General features: G+C 41.5%; 2 protein-coding genes across 2 annotated transcripts; one reads left to right on the top strand and one right to left on the bottom strand.

The window, feature by feature from the left end:
• Positions 1-1,883: 1,883 nt before the first annotated feature.
• htr6 (5-hydroxytryptamine (serotonin) receptor 6) lies at positions 1,884-6,495 on the top strand. The gene is made up of 3 exons (XM_005730861.2): positions 1,884-2,792; positions 4,319-4,453; positions 6,139-6,495. The coding sequence occupies exons 1-3, from the start codon at positions 1,884-1,886 to the stop codon at positions 6,493-6,495; spliced, it is 1,401 nt and encodes a 466-aa protein (XP_005730918.1).
• On the bottom strand, positions 6,277-15,618 carry tmco4 (transmembrane and coiled-coil domains 4). Its single transcript, XM_005730787.2, has 14 exons — positions 15,545-15,618; positions 14,706-14,856; positions 14,440-14,614; positions 14,223-14,250; positions 13,892-14,021; positions 13,414-13,511; positions 13,093-13,236; positions 12,830-12,949; positions 11,350-11,514; positions 11,089-11,225; positions 10,707-10,791; positions 10,495-10,612; positions 10,149-10,266; positions 6,277-7,731 (listed from the first exon to the last, which is right to left on the bottom strand). Exons 1-14 carry the CDS (start codon positions 15,585-15,587, stop codon positions 7,240-7,242), a joined length of 2,004 nt encoding a protein of 667 aa, XP_005730844.1. The 5' UTR covers positions 15,588-15,618; the 3' UTR covers positions 6,277-7,239.
• Between the last annotated feature and the right edge of the window lie 1,141 nt (positions 15,619-16,759).

The following is a 16,759-nucleotide window of genomic DNA, read 5'->3' as shown; positions in this document are numbered from 1 at the left end:
CTGTATCGCTGGTTATGTAAATGACAATTCATGAAACCTGTCTCTGTTTTCTTCAACAGGAGCAATAACTGCACGTCACCAAGGGACTGTCTCTTTTTTTTTTTCCCAAAGTGTTTGTTTTTGTTTTGATTATGGGTGCGTCACCATTTGCACTGTTCTACAGTCAGACTCTTGTCTCCCTGTTGACATCCTTCCTTGTATGACTGTATGATTTGTATATGCCCTATAAGGACGGTCTGTGTTTATTTAATAAAATAATTATTAAAAAAAGAGTTGTGGGTTAATAATAAGCTGTTCCATACATGCTTTGTAAGGTATGTAATTGTGTACAAATCATGTTTAACCAAGTGGTACAGAGATGAGGATTGTGTAATACGTTACATCAGCTAGATTATACTTCATACACTCTGAGGAGTAATAATGACACTTGAAGAGGGGTAGGGGGTTAGGAGTCAAGTGTTAATGCAGTTTTGAAAAAGGTGCTTGAAGTAATTTTTCTGAAAACTGTCAGAGAAGAAGGCTGAGGCAGGGATGTAAAAGCAGTCCTATAAGGCTATTCAAATGTTCCTGTTAGGAAATGAAGGATTCTGGGGTTGTCTCGTCATCTCTGTGCATTGAGAATAACAAGATGACGTAAAGTGGTTATTGTTATATAATAGGGAATTTCTTCACTAATGGTATAATGTGTGAGTCATTCAAAACAAACAAAAATATGCTGAAATATTACAATGCATTACTGAGAAACTGGCAGATTAAAATGCAATCAGTGTTATCATTCAAATACAGCTGATCCATGTTTTACGTATTATTGGTTTTAAACAGTCATCTCCCTATAAATGATGGATCAATCACAATCACTGCAAAGTAACTTGTAACTAAGGCTGATAATTAAACACTTTGGTGGTGACTGTGGTGGTGGAGTAGTGTCAAAATATATGTATATAGTGCATATGAGAAAAGAAAATCAAGGCGTGACGGACATTTTTAAAATTGTTATTCCAGAGTAGTTAAAAACACCATGTCCAAACAAGGGAGAAAAAAATCTAAACAAAACACCCACACTAGTTCCTATGATTTAGAATTAGCATATCTTGGCTGTGATTGTGCATGGTTATGCATTAACAGCTCAATGCTCTGACACGCTCCTTCTCAGTAGCTGTGCGCTCAGGCTGGGAGGCACGCTGGAGTGGCCGACACAGGGATTAACAGGACCGAGCGTTACATGGCCGTGATACCTGTAGAGCACTCGCGAACAGAGCGGTGCTTACAAATGACTGCTGCACAATTTTCTGCTGCTTTTTGCTGCCTTGCTGTGTTTCCCAGAATAAAACGGACTTGTGTAAGGCAGCAGAGCTCAGCAAGGCACAGCAAAGGACTTGCGAGAGACAGATCCACTTCTGTGAGGTGAGGTATAATTTTGAGAATTGATCCTTGTTCTCTTCATCTTCAGTGAGCCTGCTCTCATATGCCGATTCAAGGCTTTTCTGTTTTTGTGCCCTCCTCCGGAGCCTGTCATCATTGTGACATGCTGCTTCGAAACCCTCTTGTCAGCTATCGAACGGCTCATTCTGGCTCTTAGCTGTGGATGAGACAGGGACACTGGCCAGGATGGAGAGATGAGTGAAACTGTGCTGGGGATTTGGATCACTATATTGGTGGGTGTGGAAGTAAGTCCAGGACACCTGGATGTATTTCTGGATGGAGATTTTTATCCATGGAGAACAGTTCAGTTAACCCTGATTTCTCAGCACAAGACCTCAGTGGCTTTCCATTCAACGATGTCCCTGAAATGTGAGCTTTTGCTGCAAAGGAGAACTGGTTAAGGTCTGTAACATCTAGTGCTGCCTGAAGAGCTCGTTCACTGACTTCTGCCAGCAGGTGCCATGGCTGACTCTCACTTGTCTGGGACCTTAGGGAGCTACAACGGCAGCTCCACCAGCGCCTGGAACATCACCGGCAGCGGCCCTTGGTTGTTAGCTTTTATGCTGACCATCATCATCCTAATGACCATCTGTGGCAACATGTTGCTCATTGCGTTGGTGTTTGCCCATCGCTCTCTGCGCTGCACCTCAAACTGCTTCCTGGTGTCTCTGTTCTTCTCCGATCTAATGGTGGCATTGGTGGTCATGCCCCCAGCTATGCTCAACGTTCTGTGCGGGGCCTGGGTGCTGTGGCCTGCGTTTTGCCCGGTTTGGCTTTGCTTTGATGTGATGTGCTGCAGCGCGTCCATCCTGAACCTGTGCTTGATCAGCCTGGACCGCTACCTCTTCATCATCTCGCCCCTGCGCTATAAGCAGAGGATGACCCCGCCTCGGGCGTTAATCCTTGTAGGGGCTGCTTGGGGGCTAGCAGCGTTGGCTTCCTTCCTGCCCATTCAGATGAAATGGCACAGCTTGGGCCACAGGAGCGGACACTCATCTGTTCTTGGGGTCAGCACTGGGAACATCAGCTCCTACTCTGACAAACTGTACCCAGAATCCTACTTTCAGCTGTCACCTTCAGGTGGCCTTTCTTTCCAGTGTCGTCTGCGGGTGACCCTGCCCTTTGCTCTGGTGGCATCTGTGCTCACCTTCTTTCTGCCCTCCAGTGCCATTTGTTTCACCTACTGCCGGATCCTTCTGGTGGCACGCAGGCAGGCGAAGAGGGTGGCGGCGCTGAGCCACCCGCCTCACCCGCACCCTTCTCTCGGAGAACCCTCCCGGCCTCCTTCGCCAGGCATTGCAGCAGGGCAAGCTCAGCAGGACGGAGATGACTGCAGCCATTTGGAGCCTCCTGTGTCACAAAACATGCCGGTAAGAAAAAGAGACACCAAACAGTTAAATGTAACAGAGCGAAGGCTGTCAGTGCAAAAAGCACAGAAAAGGATGAATGGATGAAAAGGATAAGCCTAAAGCCTTACCTATGAATCTATTGACATGAAACTCTCTCGGCATAGTAAGGACATTGTGGTGATGTTAAAGACTGTTGCTAAGAGGTGGAAAGTGTCCTTGAATGTGAACATTTAAAGAGCAGGATTCAAATCAATGGTAGGAATGCAGCTCAAACGTGTCCTTATTTTATTCGATTTTTACTGGCTATGTCTTTTATGAAATTAAAACTGTGAAAAAGAAGAGAGGAAGTACACAGTGTTAAAAATAATTCTGCAGATAGTAAATGAACTGAAAACAAGTTTGCTCTTTAGCGACTCAGGTGAAAGGAGCAAGGCATCAAGCCTTTAAAATCAGCATCTTCACTGTATCCTCCATATCATGTATCAGCTTGTTCCAGCTCTTGGATGCAAACCTCTGAGGAGCTCGGTGATATTTAACTACACAGTCTCTGTTTATAATGACTGAAATGACAGTACAGTATACAGTATTCTTAAGATGAAGTGAATAAATATGTTTCCGCAAACTCTGAAAATTATTTTGATTTGACAAAAAGGAAGAACTCAAGCAAAACCACTAATCAAACAAATACAATGGTGTGCAAAAGTCTTGAGCCAGCACTCATTTCTTTATAATTTGCTTCCAAGGAGCCAGACTTTCTTTAGACTTTCTGAAGGACTTTCAAAGTTTTTCTCATTGCTTCCTTTTTCGCTCATTTACAGTCCATTTTTTGTGCCTTACCATTTTTAGGAATGTAATTTTGTTTGTTAAGCGACTTGCATCAGTAGCAACAGATGTAATGGAGTGATGAGTCCAGAGAAAGCTGGAGGCTCTGTCATGGTTTGGTACTGCATTTTATACTTGGTTTGGGATACTTTGTCAACACGGATGGAATAATGAACATAGAAAAGTGTTGTCAGATTTTGTTTCACCATGCATGACAGCATGACAATGATCCCAAACACACTACCAATGCAGTAAAAGCATGCCTGGATAGAAAAACACACAATGGAACACTACCAGTCATGGATTGGCCTCCCCAGAGCCCGAACCTCAACATTACTGCAGCAGTGTGGGATGATCTAGAGAGAAAGGACAGCAACATCTAAAGTAGAACTTTGATTGTCCTTCAAGAAGCCTGGAGAAAACTTGGCTTAGAAAGCTCAGCTGTGTTGAAGAATAAAGATGGTCATGCCAAATACTGCCTTTCAAAGTAATCAGAAGTTTGCCTTTTAAATTATTTTCTTGCATGTTTGCACTTTTCAATTAATTGGAGCACATATTGACAGTTTTTATGCCAAAGTATTTTTAAATATGAGATGTGGCTCAAGACTTTTGGACAAACTGCAAAGGGAGCCAAAATGGATTTGAATAACTAATGCCAAAGAGGATTTACATGATATCAGTGCTTGTTGAGATTAAGGATCTGTATTATACCCACCTGTCCACAGCCGTCAGTGAACAGCGAGCGTCGCCTGGCTCACAGGCAGGGTCGGAGGGCACTCAAGGCCAGTCTGACTCTGGGAGTCCTCTTGGGACTCTTCTTCAGTGCTTGGCTGCCTTTCTTCATCACCAACATGGCAGAGGTCAGTAGGAGTACCGGAGGCTGTCTCCATCACTAATGACACAGAGATGTCATAGAGGAAAAAAATGCATCTGCTACATAAACATATGTAAAGGAATTATTAAATAGTTTGTGATCAGATGAGCTAGAAAAGAAAAATAATTTCATTCAATCCACGTTGGCTTCACATATATGCAACATCCCTGAGCATCTTAGTCTTTATTAAGACTCAGTGCATCTATCTCAGTGATTCAGAGGTACTCTCACAATTTTATAAACATGGTGGGCACGAAAAGAGTGTGAAATACATGAAAAAAAGAAGAAAAAAAGAGAGAAAAAAAACACTTGGATACTGATCTATTTTTGTGTTGGCCAGCCTTGGCGTCACAGCCTTGCCAGGCGATCTAACGAGGAAATAGATTGGCATTTCAGCTTTGTGTGGCTGACTCATTCCTAAAGCCTCGAAAACAGCCTACAAAAGTACCATTTATAATTGGTACTCTTTTCAAAGTGATTTCAATCTGATTAGACTGAATGAATATACACACTTATTACTCAGCAAACAAACAAGGAGGACCCCGAAAAACCTCGCCGAGAGTAAACGAATGTCAGAAAACAGCTTAATCTAAATTGGTAATGACACTTGTCCTGTTTTTTTCAAGCTTTCAGTGATCCAGTCATTTTGATTTCCCATCTGTGCCCTCTCACTTCTCCCCTGCATAACACAGAGCACAGAGACTTGACTGTGCCTGCGCTCTCCTTTCTTTTTCGCACTCAATGTGGTGTGTGAAACAAACTCCCCCCATTTCTGTCCCATTCCCACCGCCTCCCTGCCTCATCTTGATAGTATTGGAAGCTCTCCTCTAACAGCTGTCCCCTTCTTCACTGTCGCTCCCCAAACCTACTGGTTATTTTCAAGATCAGTTTTCTTAACAGCCAGACAGAGGAAAAAAACGATGCATCTATGTACCGACTTCTCAAAGTAAATAAATCATACATCTAGGGCTGCACACATATAGAGTGTTTTTAGGGTAAAACGCATGACATTGAGTCGATTTTAAAAATGTCAATTAGTTGAATTAATTACATCTATTGAAAAATGTATGTGCAATACGTGTGCAGTATGTGTGCGCATGTATTATTAATTTTCTATGTAAATGTAATTTTAATTCATTTTATTTCAACAATTTCATAATAAACAAATAAATGTGGGCTGTAAATTAGGTCAATAAAAATATACAACTTGGCAAAAAAATGTGCTTATTAAACTAATAAACATTCAATAGATGTTATAATGTAATAAAGCTAATACACAAGCATGTTCTTTCATTCACTGCCCGTTGTTTATAGTCTTCTACTTCCTTAGCTTTGTGTTACATTGTAATGTTTGTTGATGCATTATCATCTGTGTCTGTGCACACATCTGTGCATTTACTTCAAGAGATTCGTTTTTTCCTAATGTTTTACTAATTCTTTCTTATATTTAGGTACAATCTGGCAGTACTGGTGCATTTAACAACTAAATCAATCTTTTATGAGTACAATTTTGCACTAGTTGCAGCATGTGGCAGTGCATATTTGTGTCATCTAATAGCTGTTATTCATTTTCTCCATTTATGTTTTATGTGTTTTTGTATTGAACTTTTTCTCTTACATTAAGTTGTTAAACCCTAACGCCTGGATTGCCTTGTCACCATCCTCATCCAGGCAGTGTGTGAGTGCGTCCCCCTTGCGCTCTTTGATGCCATAACCTGGCTGGGCTACTGCAACAGTACGATCAACCCCATCATCTACCCGCTGTTCATGAGAGACTTCAAGCGAGCTCTGGGGAAGCTGTTGCCCTGCTGTTCTTCGCGGTCGCCCCGAAGACCCTCACCGGCGCTCTCGCTCTCTCTGCGTAACTCGGGAGAGCCCAACATTGCCAGCAACCCACCCTCACCTCTGGCTTCTGACCCCACGCACCCGCCCGCCACCGCCACTGATGCTGTCAATCTGCTGGATGCCGAGCACGCTGGGCTTGAGTTGCCTCTCCTTCTCCCCAACCAGGTTGACACTTTGGACTGAATAGTACTTAAAGATAGCTTATAGGGTATATCAGGGTTTACAGTGGAAAAGCGCGACAGCTGGTAACAATCTGACTTATTCACTGTGAGGCTTGGGCTGAAGAGACATTGAAAAAGAATCTATTTATTTTATGCTCACATTCTGTTAGGTCTACTCGCTCTCAGCCAGTGTCAGGGTCAACAATATTTCCAATTGTCAGTGCCAGTGGAGAATGCAATTCTATAGTAAGCTGTGAATCACTACTGTGAGAGTCTTATAGAACAGGACAGGAAAAAAGCCTCATAGAGAAGACATATTTGTGGAATCACTGCTATCTATATGGAATCACACTATATATAATATCCCAAACCAAGCAAATAGAAACTATTTCAACCGGAAACACACAAAACATGACTGCTTTTTAATACTCACAGCACATTTGTAAAATAAATTATGACCATATTTACATTTTTATAAAAAAAAAAGTTATCTACAATAACCAAAATTATCATTCAATCAATACATCTAAACCCGTGTTTAAGCAGTCAAACAAAACACTTCATTTGGGGGATTTTCACTAGAAGCTGCCGTATGTGTGTGTCGATTCTTGTGCAGTCTCTTTCGTGTCACTTTGTTGAGAATGGAATGAATATTTTCTCCAATAACAAAAAAACAAAAAAACAAAAATCCAAACAAACAAACTTGAGAAGAGTTTACAAGGAAGCAGCCGGTCCAGTAACATGCTCTTTACAAGTTTGGCCGCCTTCACTTGTGCGAGTTCTCTGTAGTCCAGTGTGTGTCATCCCAGCTCCATGATATGTGTTCATTATCCCGGTCGTCCTTGTCTACACCGTCACACCGGACATTCACATCAGTGGCTGTGATGTTATTAGGAGCCTTCTCGTCTGAAATACGAGGTGAATTTTTCTGCGGTGACATTTTGCTGTCTGATTCTGTATCGTTTAATGAGTCCAGCAGATCTGAAATATCAGGGATATCCCAACCGTCAGCAGTCTCCTCCGTCTCTGCCAACTCTTTGGCATCTCTGCTTTGTTGCGTCTCAGGCTTCTCAGTGTGGTTTTGTGTCTCGGCCGCTTGTCGCTCATTGGTGGTTTGGCCAGCGATGTCCACCGTCCCCTTTGCCACTGTTACATATTGAGGAATTGCAAAAGAGGTTCCCGGCACTTCTTTAGTGGGAACTCCTACTGCTACCAAGATGGTGTCCATCTGACGCATGTAGTCCAAGTGACCTTTAACCTAGGAGGCAGGAATACAGTGCTATTATCCATGATTAAAACCCCATTCGTATTTTTTGTTCTTTTAAAGAAACATTTAGGCACTAATGTGTTATTTTGTACGATTCATTTATCCTGTTCTCCTCATTACATGACCGGGTATGTGCTGTATGGTGCTTCAGACATGTCAGGTATCTTTTTACTGCTGTGGTTTAAACCTTTACTCGAGTAACATGTGAAACCTCTAATGCTTTACTTGGAGCTACTACAGATGATGAGTAGTTGTGTTGACTTGAATGTTAGTAGAAAATCATTGCTGTGATGTGAAACAGACCAGCGGGGGCCTTGTTTTTCATAAATTTCAGCTATATTTAAACAAAACAACTCTTTCTTTTAATATGCTAATAAAACAGTATTTAATATTGCTGCCTCACTTACAGAAACCTAAATCTTATTGGAAAACCTTCAATTTTTGTATTAAGTATTAAATAAATGTTTCTTCCAGAAGTAAGATGTAAAGTTGCAGTGATCCATCGTCTCAAATACCTGTCTGTAACAGTTTTGCTCTGTTTATTCCTTTAATCCCTACTCCTAAAAGACCCCTTTTAACTTATTTTTTTTTGGTTTCAGACCCAATAGCTCAGTCATACATAGTGCACACTGGTTCTCAGGTTTCTTTTCCACTAATGTAAGCTCTTTATTTATTGTTTTCAGCCAAGTACTAACTGACAAGCCACAGTGGTTAACTCCACATGATCTGGATTTGGCAGACATTTTAACACCAGGTGCTTTTCCTGATAAAACCCCAACAGGATTTGTGTCTCTCCTGGGATTAAACTGGAGATCTTTTGCTTGTTAGTCAGTTGTGTAAACCACGACACCATGAGCTTTTAAATCTAGTAAAAAATATGTTTTTTTTAAATTGCAGTGATAAAATGAGGCACAGTGTTTCCCTTACCTTCCTCAGATCAGTTATTAGAGAGTAAAGGGGTCACACAAGGATCGCTGCTTTCTTTGTGTTTGCAGAAACACTGCTGCCATGTTTTGAACAAAAATCCTGATTCGTGATGTCACTGGATACTTAAGCTGAGAGCTTACAACAGTTGCTGCGTCCAGTTATTTTAGAAATGATCCATTACTGATGCATATTTTTATATTGACAATGAAGAAACCTTACCTTCTGTTGTACTCCAAAGTACCCTTAATGGTACTAGTACTCCAATGTGGGTAACAGCAGAAGACAGTTAGCGACTAGCTGGGGTGTATAGCAGGTTTAACAGGCTGAAAACTCTTGACTCTAACCCTGAACACTGAGGTCATTATATCTGAGAGGGGAAACTTTTCAATTAAATCTGACCGTGTTCACCCTGATCAACAATGGACCTCAGCGAGCAAGAGTCACCATGGCAACTGGTAAATAAAAAGCAGAGCCTCCATGTTAATCCAGTAGGGCCAGAAATACAATTGTATGCCAGTGCAGACCATGACATTTATTTAAAATTTTAAAAAAGCATGTCATCCACCAAGCCATTGTTTATCAGACTTGAAATTATGAAGTTTTAAACATAATCATTCAGCTGTTACTCTGATAACAGCAGCTCAAGATGGAAATCAAAAAGATTCGACAGAGTCAGACACAGGAATAATCAATTTGGTTATTAGTAGTGGAAGAGATGTCTGCATTTGATGTGAATGTTGAGATGTTGTTTTTAAATTTAAAGACTACATTTATTGAACTTTGATCTATTGATCAGTATCCTGTGTGTGTCTAAAGCTTCAAACTCCAGGAGCACACGTGGAGTTTAATTTAGCCTTCTTTCAGGAGCAGGAAACCCAGAGTTTCCAGTGAACCTGTTTTCCTGAACAGTCCCCAGGTGATCGCTGCGGTGTATTTGCTTTGCGCTTAAACATCCAGATGGTTCCCTCAGGAGTCAAAGGAGACGACACTCACGCTCTCTCTGTATCTGCTTAATGTGTAAATAGCAAGTGTTTTGTATAACAACTTTACAGGGTGAAAATATGTCAGTGTTGTGTTTGATGTGACAAAACTTATATAAGCTGTGGATTAGGGCTGTGCAAAAGCAAATCTGGAAACGCACAGCTACCTGATGTGATGGTTATGTGGTATGAAATCAAAAGTCAATGTTCCTTTTGAAATGTCATACATGAATATGGAAGAGTAGCTACAGATCTTTTGTCTGAATTTCTTCTCATGTAGGAATGAGCTACTTCATTTCCCTCTCATGAATTATTCAGGTGCTGCTTCTATTATTTCAAAAACATAAATTGACCCCCTACCAGACCAAATTTGAGACAATGCACTGCATGTGGTTTTTCTTGCTCTTTGAATACTTTAAAATTCCAGTTCCTTTACCTTCAGCCGTGTTTTAATTTACCAAGGTGTACTTCATCAGATTTCAAACACAGGCTCTGACTCACCACTGAGGAAAGATCCACATTGATTATGCGCTGATCCTGGATGTTGATTGGGTGCAGGCCAGCAACAGACAGCTGTGCAGCTGAACTTCGGTACAAGAATCCCAGGAGCCAGTCCCCTCTGATAGGTATGTAGATCAGAGAGTCCTTTATTCATGTAGTCATTGAAAAATACATCTTGCTGCTGTGACAGTCGTTTGCAAAGTTGCATGAGGAACATAAATGGACTCAGCTCACCTACTGGCTAAATAATTACTACAACAAAAGCATAAAGCATCTGCAAGCATTTACTGTTAAAAAAAAAGGTTTCATTTCTGGATTTTTAAATCAGGAACGCGCTCTTCCTTACCTGGAGTATCCGTTTACTATTTTTCCAGCTACTACTCTTGCCATTCTCTCCCAGGCCTTCTCAGATCCATCTACTGGGGCCCCCAGGAGGACCACATCCTCCACTACTCCTTCACTACCTGAGGATTCAAAAACAACACAGATGAATTTTTAGAGTCTGAAAAATGCGGGATACAAAGTAGAAATGTATCCATCATCATCCTCTAATTGCACCTCGGTCACTGGCGAGCTCCTGCAGGCAGTAATAGATAACTCGAGCTCCAAGACTGAAACCTATGAGGCTGACGGGCCGCTTCCCCTTCAAACACATGAAAGGAACGGTGAGTAGCTTTAATTTTCCTGCTGTTTAGTGAACACAGGCATATTCATAGTAAAGAAAAACAATTTAGAGAAGCAATGAATGTAGCGAATAACAGAGTCATCCTGGTTAATGTAATCCGGTGAACAGTGTGTACACAGGCACCACAGGTGAAGCGCACGCCATACAGCCTTCTTTCTTCTAAGGCTTTGAAATTCTACTGCATCGAGCAGATGAAAGGTGAGAAGTGATGTGGCGATAAGATTGTATTAACAAAGATACCAAATAAAAGGCTACCTGCTGTCGGCTTCTCAAAACCTGTGCCAGGTGTTTCCCCACCTCGGCGGAACGGTTCAGACAAACACACCAGGGGTTGTCGATGACGCTGGCTGCTGCCAGCAAAGACGCAGGCCACGTCAACGCCGTCACAATCCCTGATGGGAATTGTTAGAAAGCAGTCGAAACTGTAAAGGATGACTACTGGTTCCAAAGGTTACTCACATCCCATCAGCTCACATCAGATAACACCAACAAGAGCTTCTTGCACAGCGGTCCTACCTGACAGCACAGTGTACTTTAGGGCTTCCTGAGCCACCATGCTGACCAGCCCATCCAAGAGAGACGTCATGGCTGAGCCCAGATCCCTGAGGAAGCGTGACTCCCACACTAGGCAGTACTGTTCCCCACACTCGCCCAAACTGCACCACGGGGCCTGGAACGAACCTGGAACACAGCAGTCGTGTTTATTGTGGGTGATCAACTAAGCTGCACTTGTATTTAAAGTGTTTTTTTAATTTGTTCTTTTATTTTCGTTAGCTGTTTTTTACGTGTAGGTGGTTCACAAATTCCTTTGGGGTTGCGTCAGGGAGGCCATGCGGTGTAAAAAAAAAAATCAGCCAAATCAAACATGCAGACCTCGCCGCTGAGGCAACCCCTTGTGAATAAGGGAGCAAGCGAAAGTAGCATTTTATGTGTAGGTGGTTCTAAATTGAGTAAAAGAGCGTACGTATTAGTGATGGAATGGAGCTGCAGGAATACAGCTGCATTGTTTTATGTAAAAACACATCATAAGTGGCTTGTTTGTATAATCTCTGCTAGAGTAGATTCAGAACATTATGTGCAGAACTTTACTAGGGTTGACCACATCCGCTTGTTTATCAGCAAAAAGATCGTAGCGAATGTCTTTGACTAACGTGCTTGTTAATCTGTTTCTTTACCCCTCTGTGCATTTGGCCCTGGCACTGAGTCTACTAGATTTATGCAGTGCTCTGAAAACAAACTATGCAGGATTAACTGTTCAAAGGTCACAGCACAGTCAAATTACAGCATTTGCTTCAGTTATAGAACAAATTATGTGTACATTGTTTATCACGTATAAAGGTTAACACAAAAAATGCATTCAATTATGTTCGTATTTACATATTTAACATTTTATGAAAAAAGTTCACAGCGAGGATATGGAACAAAACTAATGGTCAGCCTTGAGGTGAATCTGGCAAACTGTCACTGTATGACTCAGGAGTGGAGAGCAGTGCTCTACTAACACTGTGTAAAGTGGGGATAGAGTCCTGCTGACATCAACTGATGACACAGTCGGGTGATAAAAGGGATACTTTGTGGATCCCCTCAATCCCACTGTCATGTCTTCCATAGAGGAAGCAGACTTTGAAGATGACAAATCCATCAATGGGTCATTGAGGTAAACAAGTCCTTGATTTATGAGGATGTATGAGAGCTCTGGATTTTGTGGTTGTTTGACTGGGCTATAAAATGTTGTATGGAGATCCCATACGGTGCTTCTGGACTGGAACACTATGGTGGTGAGTGCAGAGACTGTACTCCAATCACAATCCAGGGCAGACCCATGCATTTTGCTCTATGACAGCTAGGACAGGGTTCACCTCAACCACCTCCAGGAGCCCAAACTGGGTGAACGGTTAATTAACTGGATGGATGCATGGATAGATTTTTCAACTGCCCACACCTAATTACTGGAAACTGGAGGCGGTTGTGGCGAGACAGCAGAAGCAATACTTACTGTATTTACCACTACAGAGCCAGCCTGTCACTGCAATGGTCACATGAAGATGCTTCCCAGAATTCAATGGCAGGAATTCAAATTCTTCTATCGCCCCAACACACTTCTTCATCTTATAGCCTGGAGAGAAAATGGATTAATCCTTTAAAATGTGATACAATTCTGTTGCCTTTTGGACAATTAAAAAAAAGCAGGTCTTATGAAATTACGCTCAAATTCTAATAACTAATAATTAGTATCAGCACAGTCATCAGTGCTTTTACCTGTCAGTCCAGCCCCTGCTGCTCCGAACAGAGAGGCCATAATTGCAATGCCAGTGACCGAGCCCAGAGCAGCAGCACCTCCAGCCCCCAGCACAGCACCTGCACCTGCTGCCACCAGAGGGGCTGCCAGCCCACCTGTCACACCTGGCAAAGGCAAAAAAAATAAATAAATCAGTCAGTACAGAATACAAAAGCTAGTCAAAGCCACTATCTGTCAGCTCGAGAATTCTGATAATTTCTCTTTTGTTTTTGTTGATTTAATTATCAGTTGATTATCATTAGATTCAGGAGACTTTGAAATTCTGAAGCAAGAATAATCACCGATCACTGTTCCTCCACCCACAGTGGCAAGTCCAATCAGGAGGTAACGCCGTAGCTTTCGCCCTCTTTCTTTCTTCCGCCGCCGTGAGGACTCCTCTCTAATTGAAAAGGACAGATCATCCTTATGTGGTGAAACATCTACTTGCTGTAAAAACAAATAACGTCACATGCCTCTTCTGGCCCATTTAAGTTGACATCTTGAACACAATTAGCTGATTGTTTATCTTCATGCTGTCATTCTGACTACAAGTGTGACTGTCATGTGCAGCCGTTGTGTGATTTTTAACAGTCTGGCACACAAGACAGTTGGCCAAATGAGCAAAGCAAAATCATTTTATCATGAAGTATCTTAAATGAACTAACATTAAATAGGTTTATAACAGAATGAAATGCCTTATCATTTGTACTCTGAACGGTGAACTCAGACACGTAAATGTATCTTTCATCCTTTCATCCCACCATCCAAGCCATAACCTACTCGCTCTCCTCTCCCCCTTCCCTCAGCCTCTCTCCTAGTGTTTCTTCAAACTCCTCCAGCTCCTGTGGAGAGACTCGCAGCAGACAGCTGATGTGACGGATGAGAACCCTTGCCCTGGCATCATACTTGCCTGAGTACCAAAAAATGTTAAAATTGTTAAAATTGAATTTACAACAACTGTTAAAGTTTTCATCTGGCTGTTTCTTGATGACAACAGGCCTTTTAATATATATGTATGTATACACATATGTATAATGATGGTTTTCTTTTAATTTGGAGTGATTAGCCTTAAAGTATGAAAATCCCTGGTTTATTCTTAAATGCCTCTTACCATCTTTGACAGAAAAAGACACCAGATCCTGTAACAGAAAACCAAAGCTGGTTAGGGATAAGAGGGTTTGCAAAGATAAATACAATGCAATATATTTCCAGCTATCAAAAACAAGCAAAAAGATCCATTGCTGTGCACTGTTGTGACCCCAGTATCACCAAACTACAAGGAGATTTGTAGTTCAGGGTCATTTATCCTCTGTAAGAGTGACAAACACCTGCGTGATGGGGGTGGTCCCTGCTGCCAGCAGAGGTTCGCCCTGCAGGGTGGAGAGGAAGGTGTCAGAGCCCTCGAAGCCTAAACCTGACAGGAAGGCTCCCATAACTGGCATCACCGACTCATCCAGATCCAACCAGTGGACTAAGGCCTGTAGGTACTGCTCCCTAAATACGCTGAAAAATAGAAGAAGCAGGCGCTACTCAGCACAAGGCCAACACTGATATTGCCATTAGGGAATTTCATGGCTCATCCTTTCATGGTTACCTATTTTCAGATCCAGGAAACAACTGGCCCAAGGAGACACCACAAAGAGCAGCATAAGCAAACCGGCTCTGTTCAGAAAACCGTCTGCCGATTATTCTCTCAGGGCTTTGGTCACATGGGCCATCTCGTGTTGTTCCTGCTCCCCCTGGGTCTGAGATGATATGGTCAAAGCTTAATGATTAACTATAACGCAAGAACTGAATTTATTTAGATTCAACTAGAAGCCAAATACACGTGTCACACTAGGCATCACTAAACTTGCAGTAATGTATTCATACATGTGGGTCAAGTGACAAGCTGTAATAATGCCATAATAATGTAGACGTTAGTTTACTATAAATGCTGTGTGGTGCATTTACCTACATGCCGAATTTACCACAAGACCTCAGTAGTTTAAATGCGGGCTAATGTCACCTTTTACGGGATAACTTTAATGACATAAGAAAAAATCAGTCGTAGACTGTCCGAGTTTTGAATGCAGTTTGTTCCATGTGCCATGCTGAACTAGGTACATGTCTAACTTTGTGCCTCTCACTAGCTCTCTGATGAACTGACCCGAATTCAGCGTACTGGGGCTATTCAAATGTGATCCACTTATTTATTTTTTTCAACACTTTAATCTCGCTTTTACCATATATAATATTCATGTAACTTAAACCAATAAATTTTAGCAACACAAAAATTTAGCTGCTAAACAGCTGGCTGTTAGTGGCTTCTTCTCCGGTCAACTAGCTAACGGTTTACTGGGAACTTTTCACAACATTACCACTCCTATTACTTACTACTTACAATTACTACTATGGCACCAGCGAATATAGAAAACTCATTTTATGCGGTACCTGGTGCAATGTTGGTTTCCGTACTGCTCTGTTTTTCCTCCATGTTTATTGATATCACAACTCCGCAGACTGAACTTTTGTTGCATTGACGTGTCTGATGTGAAATGCGCAAGACAAACGCGATCTAAAATGTGGTCAACTTACTTGATAAAACCAAGTATGTATGTCGTTATAACAATCAAATAATAGAATCGCTTCTAAAATTCGATTTTCTGTATTACTATAAAAACTGTTTTTGAGTGGCACCGGTGGCTGTCAAAAGTCCAACTATGACATGTACGACGGTAAGTGAAGGTATCATTTGTTTTTCAACTTTTAAGTGACGTAACTTCCACGTACTCTGAGGAAGGTCCGTGGTATGTTCACCTGTTGTATTCGTTTGGAAGTGATTTTCGAGACACTGATTAAATATAATTATTTTTTTTCTAAAGTTTGGATCAGGACTGAGCAGTTAGTGCGCTCGTTTTACAAAAACTCCTGCTCCATACAAGGAGAGGAGAAATACCGATAAAGCCCTGCTTGTGACACACTGGTGTTATATAATTCTGACCAGTAGGTGTGAGTGTAGCATTTATTTTCCAACACAACCTTTTTCCGGTTCATAACCCTGCTAATGTTTGTTTTGGGGGTTTTTTCTTCAAATTGATCATTGTGAAGTTTTTCAAAATTTGAAGAGCATGTTGTTCACATATATGTACCGACATGATCCAAGGTCCATTTATGACAGTTTGACTGCCTCCAGTGATGCTTATCCTCAGATGTAGACTGACAGTGTATGAGAAAGAGGGCTGTCTGCCAAGGACATTGTCAAAGAAGCGCATTGTAATCACTTGATCAGATGTGGCCCATGGCCAGATGTGAAACAGAGAATTACATTATTCAGTGCAGTGTTGTAAATAAATGGATTTGATCAGTGTTAAAAGCATAAAGAGAAAAGAAGAGACACTTTCACAGCAGTATGCTTAAGTATATAGTGAATGTAGTATAGGATGCTAGATTAGTTCATTACAGTATAATGTGGTTTAGTAAATAAATGATTATAGATACAATTTTAATTACTATATTGTGCATTTTATATATATGTATAATATTACAAATTTTAGTTTAAAAAAGGGGAGGGGTGGCAGCATGGTGGTTAACGCTGATGCCTCAGAGAAGTAGAGAGAGCAGGTCCTGAGTTTGAATCCACCATCTGGCTGTGAGTTGCATGCTCCC

The sequence above is a fragment of the Pundamilia nyererei genome, unplaced genomic scaffold (genome assembly GCF_000239375.1).
Source record: "Pundamilia nyererei isolate P.nyererei 1_Seehausen unplaced genomic scaffold, PunNye1.0 scaffold00039, whole genome shotgun sequence".
Lineage (NCBI taxonomy): Eukaryota > Metazoa > Chordata > Actinopteri > Cichliformes > Cichlidae > Pundamilia > Pundamilia nyererei.
The sequence above is the reverse complement of the archived record's forward strand: the minus strand, read 5'-3'. Positions and strand labels throughout refer to the sequence as shown.

What these genes read in the sequence shown, in the direction of transcription:
- htr6 (XM_005730861.2), top strand. Translation starts at nt 1,884, where the DNA reads ATGGCTGACTCTCACTTGTCTGGGACCTTAGGGAGCTACAACGGCAGC. An exon ending in CTGTGTCACAAAACATGCCG is followed by an intron (nt 2,793 to 4,318) that starts GTAAGAAAAAGA and finishes ACCTGTCCACAG; the next exon opens with CCGTCAGTGAACAGCGAGCG. An exon ending in TCATCACCAACATGGCAGAG is followed by an intron (nt 4,454 to 6,138) that starts GTCAGTAGGAGT and finishes ATCCTCATCCAG; the next exon opens with GCAGTGTGTGAGTGCGTCCC.
- tmco4 (XM_005730787.2), bottom strand. Translation starts at nt 15,587, where the DNA reads ATGGAGGAAAAACAGAGCAGTACGGAAACCAACATTGCACCAG. An exon ending in GCTCTGTAGTGGTAAATACA is followed by an intron (nt 11,515 to 12,829) that starts GTAAGTATTGCT and finishes GCTGTGTTCCAG; the next exon opens with GTTCGTTCCAGGCCCCGTGG. An exon ending in AAAGTACACTGTGCTGTCAG is followed by an intron (nt 11,226 to 11,349) that starts GTAGGACCGCTG and finishes AATTCCCATCAG; the next exon opens with GGATTGTGACGGCGTTGACG.